General features: G+C 39.2%; 1 protein-coding gene across 5 annotated transcripts in view; it reads right to left on the bottom strand.

Moving 5' to 3' along the window:
* The window catches only part of celsr3 (cadherin, EGF LAG seven-pass G-type receptor 3), a 93,018-nt gene that overhangs the window by 27,282 nt on the left and 47,711 nt on the right, over window positions 1–18,025 (bottom strand). For all 5 annotated transcript variants that reach the window (XM_037535744.1, XM_037535742.1, XM_037535743.1 and 2 more), the window contains exons 10-15: window positions 17,621–17,790; window positions 15,107–15,292; window positions 13,330–13,440; window positions 12,558–12,726; window positions 2,572–2,713; window positions 1,274–1,394 (exon numbers count right to left, since the gene is read on the bottom strand). In XM_037535744.1, the coding sequence (XP_037391641.1) occupies window positions 1,274–1,394; window positions 2,572–2,713; window positions 12,558–12,726; window positions 13,330–13,440; window positions 15,107–15,292; window positions 17,621–17,790 (899 nt within the window). The remainder of the gene's footprint in view (window positions 1–1,273; window positions 1,395–2,571; window positions 2,714–12,557; window positions 12,727–13,329; window positions 13,441–15,106; window positions 15,293–17,620; window positions 17,791–18,025) is intronic.

Raw genomic sequence — 18,025 nt, forward strand, 5'->3', positions numbered from 1 at the left:
ATTAAAAACCCACATCTTTCTGTAACTGATATTACCACATGGGCTCAGGAACACTTCAGAAAACCACTGTCAGTGAACACAGTTCGTTGCTCCATCTACAAGTGCAAGTTAAAACTCTGCCATGCAAAGCGAAAGCCATATATCAACAACACCCAGAAATGCCGCCGGCTTCTCTGGGCCTGAGCTCATCTGACATGGACTGACGCAAAGTGGAAAAGTGTCCTGTGGTCTGACGAGTCCACACCTCAAATTGTTTTTGGAAATCATGGACGTCGTGTCCTCCGGGCCAAAGAGGAAAGGGACTGTCCGGATTGTTATCAGTGCCAAGTTCAAAAGCCAGCATCTCTGATGGTGTGGGGGTGTGTTAGTGCCCATGGCATGGGTAACTTGCACACCTGTGAAGGCATCATTAATGCTGAAAGGTACATACAGGTTTTGGAGCAACATATGCTGCCATTCAAGCTACGTCTTTTTCAGGGACGTCCTGCTTATTTCAGCAAGACAATGCCAAGCCACATTCTGCACGTGTTCCAACAGCGTGGCTTCGTAGTAAAAGAGTGCGGGTACTAGACTGGCCTGCCTGCAGTCCAGACCTGTCTCCCATTGAAAATGTGTGGCACATTATGAAGCGCAAAATACGACAACGGAGACCCCGGACTGTTGAGCAACTGAAATTGTACATCAAGCAAGAATGGGAAAGAATTCCACCCACAAAGCTTCAACAATTAGTGTCCTCAGTTCCCAAACACTTATTGAGTGTTGTTAAAAGGAAAGGTGATGTAACACAGTGGTAAACATGCCCCTGTCCCAACTTCTTTGGAACATGTTGCAGACATCAAATTCAAAGTGAATGAATATTTGCAAAAAACAAAGTTTATTTCAGTAGTACAGTAACACATGACTCTAGGCTTCTAAGGGCTAAATTATATTATGTTATATTATATTACATTATATTACATCATAGAAGATGCAGCTATATATAAAAGTTAGAGCACCCCTTCTGTTTTACTTAATATGAAATATAAAATATATAACACATGACATATTTAGGCTTGTTTCCTATAGAGGATGTTTACTTATTTTCACTCAGACCCAAAAGTGCTAAAAAAAGCCCAAAACTGTAGCAAACCGATCTACCGACCTTTTGGTTTGCTGATTATTGAAATTTAATGTTCTTGTTGTTATTTAAATTGTTCTTGGCTTTACAATGGGTGGTACCTTAAAGCTATATATCACTATTTGTGTGTGTGTGTGTGTGTGTGTGTGTGTAGACCTTGCAGTGGCATTGCCCAGTGGTCTTGTTGCAGTCCGGGTCAAAGCCTTTATTGATATCACAGTGACATGGTCCACATGTAGGATTGCCCCACCAACCACGAGGACACTGCTGTTCACTCCTGTAACACACACACATGCATTAACACCTCCATACATTAATTTATACTGACGCACACATTTACACAGTGAGAGAGCGAGAGAGAGAGAGAGAGAGAGAGAGAGAGAGAGAGAGAGAGAGAGAGAGAGAGAGAGAGAGAGATGGATTTAACAGATTAAAGTGGACGAGATTTCTGAGATTTCACTATGCTTATGTATGGGTGTATGCATGGATGAGGGGTACGTGTGAGGCAAAATAAGGTCTGTTGGCAAACTTAAGACCCTGAAAGCCCCCAAATCTCAACAACAAACACATTAAAAATCAAAATACAGTTGAACACTGATAAACACTGACCCTGCCCCTTTTTACAAGAAGACAGTAAAACTAAGGCAATACTCTTTTTTATGAAAGACACTTTCATTTTTAAGTGAAAGGGAATTTATTTTTTAATATTGATATTACATGTAACGTTTTATGCCAAAGTTTGAACACCCCTGGTCAAAATGGTCAACCTATTATTGATTTTTTTAAGTGAACACAATCTTCTACAAAGAACATTTTTTTTAAATATGACATACATGTGACATAACATTTGCACAGGCCACCTTTTATGTTTTTACCAATATGTTAAATTCAGCAATCAAACAAGAATTTGTGCATTAGAATGTGCAGAATTGTGTTCTCTGTAAATGTGTTAACTTATTTTCACTTGAAAATCATCCTCCATACTAAGCTTGTCAAAGCTTATTATCCCACTTTTTGCACAGGGGTACAGTCATGCTGGAACAGAAAAGGGCCTTCCACAAATTGTGGCCACAAAGATGGAAGCACATGATTGTCTAAAATGTCTTTGCATGAGACCACATTAACTTTACTGGATCTACAGAGCTGAGCCCAAGCACTAAAAAACAGCCCATGACCATTATCCCTACTCCACCAACTTTAATGCTGGCACTGTCCATTCTGGGTGGTGGTGTTCTGCCATCCGCAAAACCCAGATTTATCCATCAGAATGCCATAGAGAGAATCATGATTCTCGCTTTGTGAGCTGTTGGGTCTACCGTTTGAACTGGGGGCAGAGGCAGAAATTTCACAAAGGTGGCATTTTATGACATTTTCTGACAGAGTTGTCATTACCTGTGTGTGTGTGTGTGTGTGTGTGTGTGTGTGTGTGTGTGTGTGTGTGTGTGTGTGTGTACCTGTGTTGGCAGTACTGTCCATAGTGGTTATCTCCACAGTCACAGATGTAGCCATGTGAGGAGCTGGGTTTTCTGTGGCACTGAGCCTCATTTTCACATGGGTTCAACTGACAGGCATCCGTGCAGCTTTTACCATAAAAACCTGTGAACCACAAAGCGCACTCACTCAGCTTATCATCAAAACCAACACATTTCATTTCAACTGACCTGGCTGACAATTTTTGTAGAAATAATAAAAAATTCAAAATTGAATAAAAATAAGGCAGAGCTGGAGGTGGAGGCCTTCACCTAAAATCTTTGTCATCAGAATTTTTATTTTCTTAATCATAAAAAAGAAGAACATTGCACTGGGAAGGATCGTATGGATGATTCTACCAAACTGGTTCAAAGTAAGAAACTTTCAGGGTAAAAAACACATTTCAGACTTTCAACAGACAGACTTTAGACTGAAATCCTAGTGCTTTAAGTGACACTATATCTTAATTATTAGTATTTTTCTAAAATAAATGATTGCCCATTTCACTTTGTCACTATTACTACAATAATATTGCCTTTGAAACTAAAATATTTCTAAAAATATTTCAGTAGTGACAGTTTTGGTAGTGACTTTTATGTAATATTGGCTAATTTGGAGCATGGAAACACTTTACATAACTGCAAAAAATTTTCAGTAGTGACAATTCTTAATGATACGAATGATTTTCAGACTTTGGGACACATTTACTTTTAAAAATTTGGATCTGACTACTCACCATGTGGCCATAAGGGACAGGGATTCAGTATCACTTCCTGCTCTAAAATGCAGGGGTGTGGCCAAATTAAGGCTCCGCCTATGGTCTAAAATGTTTCATGTTTTGGTAGTGACATGAAAATGTGGGACAATGTTTTTTTAATGAACTGAACATTTTTTTGTTTAAAAAATAAACTTATCTTTAAAACTTATCTAAATCTTCCAACTTCACCTTAAAATAAACCAAAAACTAAGTTTATTAGGGGAAGTAGATAAAAAATGGTTTGTTTTTAATTGATTACCAAAGGTCCCCAAGAATAGACTACAAAACCTTCCAATGGCAGTTTTGGCCCCCAAAGTATGTACTCTTTAAAATGTATTTGATATCATTTTTTCAAAGTGTAGTAAATTCATAGATTTTTATAAAAATAATTTAAGTATGAATTCTTGTTCAGAACTGAAGAAAACAATTGGGATGGGTGGGGTGTGGGGCTCCAAGAAGCATATTAGAAACAAGCCTGCACAAAACACACGATCACCTTCATGCTTTGCTTACTAACAGAAATCTGCACTAATTTTACTTTACTAAGGGCCTGTTAATAAATATTACCATCTCCAAACCATTTATGGTAAGCTGGCTGTTAATTCTTTAGACACTGTAAAAAATTCAAAAGTTCACCTTCAGTTTCTGATGTTCTGAAATGATTAAAAAGACTATAGAACAATAATGACTACATTTGTTGTCTACATCTGGTTGTTGTAAATTCTTCTTCTTCTTTCGGCTGCTCCCTTTAGGGGTCGCCACAGCAGATCATCTGCCTCCATCTTGCCCTATCCACTGCCTCCTCTACTTTTACACCAACCATCTCCATGTCCACCTTCACTACATCCATAAACCTTCTCTGAGGTCTACCTCTTCTCCTTCTACCCGGCAGCTCCATCTCCAACATTCTTTGACCAATATATCCACTATTCCTCCTCCACACATGTCCAAACCATCTCAACCTGGCCTGTCTGGCTTTATCTCCAAACGGCTCCACCTTCACTGTCCCTCTGATCTGCTCAATTCTAATCTTGTCCATCCTTGTCACTACCAACGAAATTCTCAGCATCTTCATCTCCACCACCTCCAGCTCAGCCTCCTGTCTTTTAGACAGCGTCACAGTCTCCAAAACATACATCATAGCAGGACACACTATGTGGTTGGTTAGTAGTAGTGGTTAACACCTTTTCCTTCTACGCTGAAGACTGGGGTTCAATCCCCAACCAGGGCAAGCACCCTACACTATACCAATAAGGGTCCTTGGGCAAGACTCCTAACACCACCCTGGCCTACCTGTGTAAAATGATCAAATTGTAAGTTGCTCTGGAAAAGAGCGTCAGCCCAATGATGTAAATGCACTACTGTCTTGTAACCCTTCCCTTTCACTCTTGCTGCTATCCTTCTGTCACACATCAGCCCTGACACCTGTCTCCACCCACTCCATCCTGCCTGCACCCTCTTCTTCACCTCTTTTCTACACTGTCCATTGCTCTGGATGGTTGACCCAAGATATTTGAAGTCATCCACCTTTATGACCTCTACTCCTCGCATCTTCACCTTTCCACCTGCCTCCCTCTCATTCACACACATGTATTCTGTCTTGTCTCTACTGACCTTCATTCCTCTCCTCTCCAGCGCAAACCTCCACCTCTCCAGATTCTCTTCCACCTGCTCTCTACTCTCACCACAGATAACAATGTCATCTGCAAACATCATGGTCCATGGAGCCTCCTGCCTGACCTCATCTGTCAACCTGTCCATCACCATTGCAAACAAGAAGGGGCTCAAAGCTGATCCCTGATGTAACCCTACCTTCACCTTGAAAGCATTTGTCACTCCAACTGCACACCTCACCACTGAATCACTATCCTCATACATGTCCTGCACCACCCTAACATACTTTTCAGCTACACCTGACTTCCTCATACAGTACCACAGTTCCTCTCTTGGCACCCTATCATATGCCTTCTCTAGATCCACAAAGACACAATGCAGCTCCTTCTGACCTTCTCTGTACTTCTCTACCAACACTCTCAACGCAAAAATTGCATCTGTGGTACTTTTTCTGGGCATGAAACCAAACTGCTGCTCACTGATCTGAACCTCTCGCCTTAGCCTTGCTTCAACAACTCTTTCCCATACCTTCATGGTGTGGCTCATCAACTTTATACCACTGTAGTTACTGCAGCTCTGCACATCACCCTTGTTCTTAAAAATGGGGACCAGTACACCACTTCTCCACTCATCAGGCATCCTCTCACTCTCCAGGATTTTGTTAAACAACCTGGTTAAAAAGTCCACTGCCTTCTCTTCTAAACATCTCCATACCTCCACAGGTATGTCATCTGGACCAACTACCTTTCCATTCTTCATCCTTTTTAAAGCTGCCCTCACTTCCACGTTACTAATTCTCTGCACTTCCTGATCCACTATCTCTCCCCCCGTTGTCCTCCTCTCTCTCTCGTTTTCCTCATTCATTAGTTCTTCAAAGTACTCCTTCCATCTACTCATCACTCTCTGTTCACTCACTAGTACATTTCCCTCTCTATCCTTTATCAGCCTAACCTGCTGTACATCCTTTCCAGCTCTATCTCTCTGTTTAGCCAAACGATACAAGTCCTTTACTCCTTCTTTACTGTCCAGCCTCTCATACAGCTCATCATAGGCCTGAGCCTTTGCCTTTGCCACCATTCTTTTCACTATGCGACTAGCCTCACAGTACTCCTGCCTACTTCCTTCATTTCTCTGGTTATCCCACTTTTTCTTAGCTGCCTTCTTCTTCTGAATACTCTCCTGGACTTCCTCCACCATCAACTTTCCTTGTCTTCTTTCCTCTGACCAGATGAAACACCCAACACATTTTTGCCAGTTTCTCTCACCACCTTAGCTGTAGTTTCCCAGTCCTCGGGTAGCTCCTCACTGCCTGCAACAATCCTCCTCCTTCAGCTTCCACCATCTAATCTTTGGATCTGTCTTCACTCTCTTCCTCTTCTTTGTTTCTAATCTCATTCTACAGACAACCACCCTATGCTGCCTTGCGACACTTTCCCCTGGTACCACTTTACAATCTCCAATCTCCGTTAGGTGGCATCTCCTGCTAAGGATATAATCCACCTGTGTGCACCTCCCTCCACTCTTGTATGTCACCCTGTGTTCTTCCCTCTTCTGAAAATACGTGTTCACCACAGCCATTTCCATTCTCTTTGCAAAATCTACAACCATCTGACCTTCTGCATTTCTGTCTTTCACACCATACATACCCAGCACCTCTTCATCCCCTCTGTTCCCTTCACCAACATATCCATTGAAGTCTGCACCAATCACTAATCTCTCCTCTCTAGGGACACCATCTACCACTTCATCCATCTTACTCCAAAATTCCTCTTTCTCCTCTAACTGACAACCAACCTGTGGTGCATATGAACTGACCACATTCAAAATTACACCATCAACCTCCAACTTCAGGCTCATGATCCTGTCTGACACTCTCTTTACATCCAGAACACTTTTCACAAGCTGTTCCTTTAGGATTATCTCTACTCCATTTCTCTTCCTCTCTACACCATGATAGAACAGTTTGAATCCACCTCCAATGTTCCTGGCCTTGTTTCTTTTCCATCTGGTCTCCTGGACACACAGAATATCTACCTTACTTCTCTCCATCATGTCTGCAAGCTCTCTGCCTTTACCAGTCATTGTCCCTATGTTCAGAGTCCCTACTCTAACCTCCACACTCCTGCCTTTCCTTCTCTCTCACTGCCTTCTAACCCGCCTTCCTCCTCTCCTCTTTGATGGTCTTCGACCTATCTGGTTGTTGTAAATAATTCCGAAAAAATTCAGCTAGAAATTACACTGTGATGGTCCTGATTTATTGCCTCAGGGGATGCATTGCCCTTCTCCTTCATGCATGCTACACGCAACCATCCCTTGCTCCACTTAACTCTACAGTGAAATGGCACTGAATCCATGTCACTGTCAAACTTAAGAAAGTGAGAATGTGCCAGAGTCCACTAAGTCTATTTGACAGCTGTGAGACTGAGAGAGGATCAAAAAGATCTGCACAAGGCTTCAGCTGGGCTGGATCAGAGCGTACATGAGTAGCCGGACTGAAAGATGAGGGTCAGATGATGCCATCAAGTAACGTACCGAACTACATATTATTGCTTTTTGCACCCATGTATTTCATGACAGTTGGTTGTTGTTGAGGGAAAATCTAATTTTCTCTCATTTCATTTGACCAGTTTCAGTAGATTAAGTCACTGACCAATTTAAACTGAAATATATTAGCATATTAAGCTGGCAGTATATTCCAGAATATGTGTAGAATTACTGCAATATACTTTCAATATGTAACTTTTTTGTGTGTAAATCTCCTGTAATAAAGTGTTGACCATGGTTTAAATTCGAGAACATTAGCAAAGGTGATTCTGAGTGAGTCGTAACCTTCATAAGACACATTACATAAAGTAAACCTGTGTGCAGCACTTTGATTATCAAGGAGCAGATGGTGTAACACAACCCACTCACACACATACACTCATACACACACACACACACACACACACACAATCCCACATGACCATTCAAATATGTAATGTGCTTTTAATCCTACAATAATATCTAAATGCTACATTCCCCATATAGGGCACACACACAGAAACAAACAATTATGACAGAAACAGGACACATCCACAATCAGAGAGAGAGAGAGAGACAGAGAGAGAGAGAGAGAGAGAGAGAGAGAGAGAGAGAGAGAGATGATGAGAGACAGTTGTAAAGAAGGAGACAGAGACAGAAAGGAGAAAGAGTGAGAGACATAAGAAGACAGACAGAAGGAGAGGTAGAGAAAGAAAGAGGATAGAGAGAGGGAGAGAGCGAGAAAGATAGAGAGAAACAGAAGAGAAAGAAAAAGAGAGAGAGCTAGAGAGAGAAGGAGAGTGAGAGAGAGAGAGAGAGAGAGAGAGAGAGAGAGAGAGAGAGAGACTGATATACTGAACAGACTTGATTGAAATGTCCATATTTCCACATGAATAAAATATATTACATCTATATAGTTACAGTCAAGAGAAAGTGAACTGAGTTCGGTTTGCTTTATATATTTAATTCATGTGGAAATGATGAACATATTTGAAGTGAACTCACTGCATCACTCTTTCTGGTGCACGTCACACCTTTACACAGTCTTTAAGTCTTTACACAAAGCCTGATCCTAACCTTGAATTCACAGTCACACTGTATAATCCTGTTGAAAAACTCTCTACAGACCCCAATTCAGTAATAAATCCCCAGCACTTCTCTCTCTGATCTCTCTCCCTCTCTCTCTTTTCCTCTCTCTCTCCCTCATTCGCACCAGACGCAGAGCTGAGAGCTGACTCTCCCTACAGAATTGAGCCACTGACTCTGGCTTCATCGTCCCACTGAGACGAAAACTAAAAGCGTCTCTTGCTACTTGCGGCTACTGACACTGACTTTGCAATCAGCCTTGAAGCACACAATAACACATCTGTCACCACAGAGACACGGATATAAAGTTTTAAGAAGAACATGTGGAAAATCTCCAGCACAAACTGCAGCACTGCAGCAATATATACTCAGTTTTCACAATACACAGACAACTTAATCAAAATATAAAAATATCAAGAAGCCCTGTAAAAAGCAGGTGGGTCATGAAACAGAATTCTCACATTACTATATGATGTGACCTCTGTTTGCCTGTAGCAGCACAACACATTTCTAGGAAAAAGCATTGTGAATTTTTTTCCCCAAACTGCATTTTTTCAAAATGCTTTAAAAAATTGCATTTATTGATTTGTTCAGTGTCTATTCTATATAATTCAGAACATATATGTATTTGGTTGTAGATATAAGTACTATATAAGTCTAGGCAGACATTCTGTAGTATATACAATACAATTTTATATTCTACAACATCATATATTTCCAGTAGTTTCTGTACACTGTTAGGAATATGTTGTAAACATAAATGACCCTGTAATAACATAGAAAGCTGTATTACATCAAGAATGAAGTAAATGCCTTGTATTTGCAGATAACATGGTGAGAAAATATAAATAATTACAGTTTAGTAATTATTATGTAATACTAAGTCCCTGACATATAAAATATTGAATAAAATACTTAAAATACCTTATGTATCCTTCAGAATAGTTCAGTCTACATGGAACAAGTTAATACTGAATACACTAGCAATTAATCTAATTTCCAACAGTAGCATATATGTCTATACATGTATACCTTAGTGAAAGACTCTATGATCTTCCTCACTCTCTCCTCTAGCTGGAAATGGCTAGAGTATTACTGTTATCTGAGGTTTATTCAGCTCTCTTGGAGGTTAAATGCTAAGACTATTATCTGTGGACTGATTAATCCCTTACAAGTAGTGATTTTCCTCAGTCAGGGTGCTGGAAGAGACTTGACACATATATTATTTATTATTTTTAACTTTTTTAAAACTAAAAACATTATAAATTGCTTGTATATGAAATGAACTATATAAAACCTTGCCATGCCTTGTCTTGCCTATATACGATCACATGTAAACGTTTGGGTGCCCCTGATCAAATGCTATGTCATAAAAAGTTAACACAACCTCTACAGAGACGACGTGCACATTTTAATTCACAGTTACTGTTGCTGAACTGAACATACTGGGGGATAAATAACACATGAAATGTGGCCTGTGCAAAGGTTATGACACTTGAAAGTGTCATAGTGGCTTATTAATGTATGGCACAGTAAAAGTTCTGGTTATTTTATACGGTTTATACATCAGATAAATATAAAATATACTCTAAACCCTGCAGGAAAGTACTATATTTAAGTTTGGTTCCTGTATTTTCACTAGGAAAAATCAACAAAACATGTCATTTTTCACTTTTGCGCACACTGTTTAACTTAAAGACTTAAAAACTAAAAATAGTGTAAAACACAGATTTACAGATTCTTGTTCTGGTAACCTACAATCAGAAGTTCAAGGATTATTTTAAGGCAGCCTGGTAAATAACTTTTTGGAGCTAAGACATCATTTATGAGCAGTATAATGTTTATCCACCACATCTAATTAAAAAGGCTGAGAGATTAATATAGTCTTCTTTCATGTAGTATTCACACTCATATTAACTACTACAGCACTATTAGACCTGCTGACCATAAAGACTTCATTTACGGTGTGTTTGTATCTTAACATGTGTGTTTGTGTCTGTGTCTCTGAACGCCTGCTGTGCAGTGTATGTGAAGACAAGGAGGAAGGAAGAGGGGCTTCATTAGCGTGGGCTATACTCTGTCCTGGTGAGATGAGAGAGAATTATTTAGAGTTTATGATAGCGCTCTTTGATTCCTCTTAGAGCTGAGAACTATTAATAACACTTAGGCTGCTGATGCAACTTTACAGGCGGAGTAATGAACTGGTGGTTTATAAGCGTGTGTGTGTGTGTGTGTGTGTGTGCCCTAGGCCGATCAAGATCCCAGCATCCCTTGCCTTTGCCTTAAGGCTCTTCCATGTTCCTCTCTCTCTCTCACTCTCTCGCTCTCTGTTCTGTCAGCTCAAGTACAAATAGATTAGCTTCTTTATTAATGCAACTCTCTGAAACTTTCACCAGGTTTCTCTTTCTGTGTTCTCACCTGCATATGAATCTCTCATTTGAACCCACAGAATAAATAACCTAATGGCGTCAAATGATATGTTGAAGATGAGTCATCTCCCTAAAATTACATTGAGTCAGAGGTGGGGAGAGATAAGTTACTCCATTAACCTAATGACTCAAGTAGAAGTAAAAAATGATAATCTTTCTTCTACAGTCCTCTTAAATGTTTGGCCTTACAGTGAAATGTAGCATGAGTATGTTTGTACTTATCACCTCATCCAAAAATTCCCATATGCAATAATGAGATATATTGTTATTGCCCTTATGGCATTAATAGCTAAAATCTGCAAGGAACTCCAGTATAGTTTATTTTAGTACTTACCACTATTTTTGCCTAAACAATTAGAAAGCACTTTGGAGTTTGTACTCACACTTACTAAGTTAATACATAGAACCTGTTGGGTATTTCAGTGTAATTTGGTTACCGTCTTCAAATTTACCATCATGTTATTCAAAAAATTATCCAGTACTTTGCAGTACTTTATCTCACACTTACCTGGTTATTCACAGAAGCTAAGAGACTATAAAAGAAAGCATCACCAAAAGAAAGTCATACCAAAAGCTCAAAACTCAGAAACTCAAGTATTCATTCCCCAAAGATAGAATCCCTCAGTACATCCAACATCTATCAGCATAGCAACTGAAATATGTTAACTGAAGTTCTGTTATGTCTTTTTGGGCTTCTTTTGGTCTGGAATATAGTGCTAAAGATTTGAAGAGAAGCAAAGCAGTGTAGGATTCATCAACCAAACAGAATGAATTAAAATCCCAAAACGAGAATTAATAACTGAGTGTAAAGGTCCAAAGTGGAACTGAGTAAAAAGTACATAACTTTCTTATATACTTAAATATACTGGTCGTCGTGGGCCAGTTGAACGGCCCCCAAGGTCTCCCGATCTGACCCCCTTAGACTTTTATCTTTGGGGTCATCTGAAGGCAATTGTCTATGGTCACCACCCATCTTGAAAAGTCCCCCCCCCCCCCCCCCCCCCTAAACTAATGTGCCACAAACAGGAAGTTAATATCACCAACCAAAAGAGCTGGATTTTAGCTTAGTAATCAGATTTCTCAGTGCATGTGTGAAAACAGACTGCTGTACCAGAAATAAGTGAGCAGTGTTTTGCAAGATGGCAGCAAAATACTTTTGGAGCATCGCTGAAAGCGAATCCATGCTCAACAAAGTGAGGGATTTAAATATTTTTCATCTTCCAGATGATGTATGTTCATATTTTCAGGTAAAGTGGCATGTTATTTAAAAAAAAAAAACAGCATGAAGTTTGAGTTTTACATTACGTTTACGTCACTTCTACTTCTGTGAGTTTATTGATTGGTTGCAAAGCAGAAATCTGATTACTGTCTGACTCATGTAAACTCAGAGTTTTCCCATTATCTGATTACCAAAGTGTATGTAAACGCACTCATTGTGAGATGTTTATCCATGGTAAAACTATACAAAGCAAAAATGTAATATTTATCTAAAATGCTTGGAAATTGTTCTGCCTTATACTGTAGGGTTTCCTTCCACACACAATCACTCCCCTCCATTTACCTGGCTCACAAATGCAGGTGTGCCGCTCCCATTCGTCAGTGCAGTGGCTGTGGGCAGGGCAGGGGGAGGAGTTACAGGGGTTGCCAACGTTACAGCCAGTCTCCACTTTGATGGTTCTGGAGGGGCGGGGCAAGGCAGGGGAATCTGGACGCACCCCCAGGCGCACCCCCTATAAAAACACACAAATAAACACGGAGGTATTAAACACATGCTCAGCGGTGTGTATCATATAGTCTATTAATAAAACCACAGCATAAATGCATATTCAAATTTTTGTGCTTTACTACTTTATCACAGTAAAATTTTAATAACAGCAAATTTATTTTCTATTATAAAATATTAATATGACAAAGCTGCTCACACCACATTTGCTGTTGGTATGCTACAACTGTGGGTAAGCATAAGTAAATAAATCTAAGATGGATGTTGAACAAGCTCACTTAAGTGCTTTTTAGAAACTTTCATCGCTGTAATCATTAGCTCTGAATTGATTAATGAGCACAGAAAGTAAAACTGAAGCAGTGCTCTTCTGAGAGAAGTTTGAGACTAAATGCTTAAGTCAAACTGAAGGCAGGATAGGTGAGTGTTTAATTAGCTCTGGATGTGTAAGCTCTGGTTAATTACCTTACCGTTCTGTCAAATTAACGACCCAATTAGGAAACGTTAATTGTCAATTTCTCACCCTAGTTAATTATTTGTGAGGCAGTTGAGGCAATGTGAGAGAGGACTCATCAGAGAAGGTAAGACTAGCATGATTGCCATGGTGACTGACCTGTATACAGCCACGTATTCCACTCTGAACCTCTCCGGCTCCCAAGACGCCACCCACATGAAGGTGCTTCACCTTCAGCCCGTGGATTTCATTGCCTACTATTACTGTCCCCTACAAGACAGGAAAAAAGAGAGAGAGACAATTGATAAGAACAAGCAGAAGTAGGATTCTGTGTATGTTTCTGTCTTTAACCAAAAATAACAAAATCAGGTAAAAAACATGGGAAAAACATCTACATGAAATTGTTCATTTGTACAGGATTCTAGTAGTATGTTAGCGCTAATCTGACAAAGGTCCACATTAGCATTATGTACGACAGACATGTCACATGTCAGGCTCAAGTCCTCATGGGCTAAAACACTGCAGACTTCATTAAATACTGATTGAGCTCATCAGTTAATTAGCAAGGCCTTCATAACAGAATTCAGAGCGTTAGATGAGAGTAAAAGCTAATCTCCACAGCACTTGGCCTGGAGGTTCACCACTTGTCTGTTCTACATGAAACACAAATTGGATGCTTATAAAATAATTTCCATATGCTTATGATGCTTGTAACAGACATTAACATATTTTACCTTGTATGTAGCAGTTTTAAAGAGACTCTTTCAGGAAAGCAACTAATCATATTTCCTTTCATATGATGTATGTAAGACATTCAGAAACCCACCCACTTGACAGGTTGTTTTTTCTGTCAGCTTCTAAAAATGAGTTAATATAATGTATAAATCATTCAGTTCAGCAAATGAAGTTCTAACCAGTCGGACAGCTTGCCTGGCTATATCTACCAAGGTACCTTGGAGAAAAAAAAAAATCTTATCCCGATTGGACAATTTTACATTGGCAAGTTCAAGAGTTTAACCCTTTAGTTTTCAACCAAAACTTAATAATTAAATCAGAGTATTATTACAATACTTTAACTACAACAAGCATGATGATTCTATCAAATAAAACTACAAATTACAGATATATTTTATATCTTACAGTAATCATTAGGCCTCCTCTGAAGGCCTAGTAAGCCCTGCCTCCACTGGGAGTGGAATTCAATTGACAAGTTAGACATGGTTTGTGTATATATATATGCAGACTTTTGGAGATACAAAACGAATAAACATGTCATCCATGTCTGGAGTCTGTAGTCTGACCTGTCCAAGTTCTGCCCACAAATATATTTGCTCATAGAAAAGTCTGAGCGCATAATTCATTTATATTTCTTTTGTGCATATGTGGATGATCACAGTGTTAGGATAGATCTGATTCTAGGGTATGTCGGTGTTGTTTCCAACCTGTCTGTTTCAATTGGCTACTACTACACAGTGCAGCAGAAGAGTAGCAATTTAATCTGGAAATTCAGTGTTATATAGTGATAAGCATTGTAGTCGTCTGGTTGTATTATTTAGGTAGTTAATAATTGTGAACTACAAATTAGCTTTAATGTTATGTAAAGTTTATCCAGCAACTGTAACCACAAAAAAATGCATTTATGAGTGATAAGTCACAGGTGAAATGTTAGAAATCCAGCATTCAGAGGGTCCTAACAGTAGGCAAGAATGCAGTGGGTCAAAAATCAGGGAACAGTTATTGTGTTAACTTTTGCCTATATAATATGGGCGTGTTTATTTCTTATCCATGAACTGACATGCAAATTCTAGAACATTATCACTGTATAAGTGTATATGATGCTTCTGGGCATTCTTCTAAACCACGTTGAGGGCTGCATATATCTGCATTTTATTACATCTATACATGTGAGTGGGTGTGTGTATATTTGTGTGTGCACCTGGTATAGCCCAAAGTCTAGTCGGACAGTAGCTACATAGCGCGTCTCTCGTCCACTCCTGATGTCTCTGAGCTCCAGCTGCAGGTCGTGCCAGCGGCCATCGCACACCTGCACCTGGTCCAGCCGCAGCCGCACAGGCTGTGCTGACCGCCGGGCCACAGAAAAGACCAGCTGACCCGCTGTCAACTGCAAAAACAACCAGCCCTTTATTCAACACAGCATAATGTAACACACATCAGCTCAGCTCAGCGTCTAATGGACAGTGGATACTAGGCCAACAGGCAAGCATCATGTAAGACAGTGAACAGTTTAAAATGGGCTTCACTGAAAGGGAGAGTGGCATCCAGAGGAATGTTTATATGTATTAAAGTGAAGATTTTTAATAAAACTATACTCTATTAGAAACTTATGCCTTATACTAACTGTACTGGTGTATCTGTTGCATGTTTTACATAAACAGATGGGTTACCATGTAATAGCAAATATTTGGGCTCCATAAAATATTATTAAAATATTATCTGAATGTTCGTTAATTAACAATTAATTATAAAAAAATATTTTTTAATGAATTAATTACAACCAGATTCGCAGGGATGACAGCAGATGGACTACAGGCTGTTACTGTACACCAACAAGAAGCAAAAATACCTTTGATATATATATATATATATATATATATATATATATATATATATATATATATATATATATATATATATATATATATATATATATATATTCCAGATCAAAAGATGAGCATGAAACAGAATGTCAGCTAATTTCTGGCCAACATTTTCCAAACAACAAAACATAATACTGTTTTTACCAACTGTAGCTGAGCATAAGTACTGGGACAAATGTATGGCAGATGAATCTGACTGCTCAGGTGTTCAATGTACCTGTAACTGTAAACATGTAAAAGAAGTGTGATCATGTAGGTTTAAGTAATTGGAGTTAAAAGGAACAAAACAAGCTGAAAATGAATGAGAACTGAGAAAATACCAATCTGAACCACTGCACACCTACTGTTCAAACATAAGAACATTGCAAAAAAAAAACAAGGGAGATAGAAAAAAATGAAAAAATAAAATCCAGAGAAACAGTAAACAGCCTACAGAGTGCAGGGGTGAATGTCTAACAAGAAGACTTAAAGAGAAGGAATACAGAAGCTACGCCACAAGTTGCAAACCTCTCATCAGCATCAAAAACAGTAGAGCATGGTTAGAATTCACAGAGAAGTAAAAAAAATGGGACAGACAAGTTTTGGAGCAAACAGTTCTGGAGAGATGAGGTTAGACATTCATCTTTATCAAAGCGATGGGTGTGGAGAAAAGGATGGGTTGCTAATGATCATGAGCACACCACTTCACCACTTGGGCATGCATGGTTGCTTCTGGAACAGGCTCATTGGGCTTCACTGGTGGTGTAACTGGTGAAGGCAGAAGCACAATGAATTCTGAAATCTACATAAACATCTTGTCTTCCCATGATCATGCAAAAACTCACTGGTGTGGAAATTCGTAGTGCATCAAGACAATGAGCAGAGCATATAACTTAAATGAAGTGCTCATGAGAAAGAAAAGGCTAAAAGCCTCCTGATATTAGACTTCCATTAAAGCTTGGCAGAGCATTGCAAATGAAGTTAGAGGGATCGTCCAGTGATGTCAGTGGTTCACAGACTTAATGCAGTTATTGCATGCATTATTCTTTTGATCTAGAATACAAATTATATGAATATATAACAAAAATTAAACAATGGACCTCATTATCCCAATTTTTTTTTGCTTTTCACTTTATGTAGAAAGCATTTACATGCACCAATTAATCTGATCATGACCGGATTTCTGCAGTTATTCAAAGCATACTCTGATTTCTTAGATCAGAGTATGGTATAGAAATCTGATTAAGAAATCCAATAAAGAGAGCTAGTTTTTATATCAGTAATCACAGTTCTCAGTGCATACATACTCTTACTCTGATTTCTTTCGGATTTCTCAGTCGGTGCATGTATGAAACAGACTGCTGTATCAGAAACAAGTGTGCAGCCTTGTCGCAAGATAAAGGCAGCAAAACACTTTTCAGCAGGAGCAACTCTGAAACCAAATATATTTTCAACATAATGTAGGATTTAAATATTCATCTTCTAGATGATGCAGGTTCATATCTTTAGGTAAAGTGGCACAATGTTTTTAAAAAAAGGCATGTTTTAGTTTTACATTTCTGTTTCATCACATCTTTTTCTGTGAGTTTACTGACTGGTTGCAAAGCAGAAATATGATTACTGTCTGACTCATGTAGACCCAGAGTTTTCACATTATCTAATTTTTAAAGTGTTTACTGACATAATCTGATTTTCTGCAGTTATTGGATTATTAAGTACATTTAAATGCACTCATTGTGGACCTATAAGGTAAGTGGAACTCATAAAGTCAAAATTAAGTGCATACAGTGAGGGGGAGGGGGGTTCTAATAAAGTAGACAGTGAGTGTGAATGAAAGAGAGAGTTAAACCCACCTGAAAGATCAAGTGTGTGTATTGTTCAGCCTGTGCCTGCAGCAGAACGCCCTCTTTTGCACGGGTGCGGAACACCAGCCCCAGATACCAGGGCGTGCTAATGGTGACATCATTCTTCAGATCCCACCACAGAGCACTGTTGCCGAGGAAACGGTGGGGGTGTGGCATCACTGCAGAGGAGGCGGGGTCATGTAATCAGCTGGCAGCACTGTTACAGGGCTGGTTTTAAATCAAAGCCATCTCATCTCTTAGTGCTACTGATCCAAACTAGCTAATTATCTCCGTCTTTCAGCAAGCTGTGTTTGTTTTGGTAACAGACGGCAAGATGCCTCGTCCCATGCAGTGGAACACCCAGTGATCTTGTGAATATTTAATGCCATATGCACACAATACCAACAAAACTGA

This window comes from Pygocentrus nattereri, chromosome 28 (assembly GCF_015220715.1).
Source record: "Pygocentrus nattereri isolate fPygNat1 chromosome 28, fPygNat1.pri, whole genome shotgun sequence".
NCBI classification, from domain to species: Eukaryota; Metazoa; Chordata; class Actinopteri; order Characiformes; family Serrasalmidae; genus Pygocentrus; species Pygocentrus nattereri.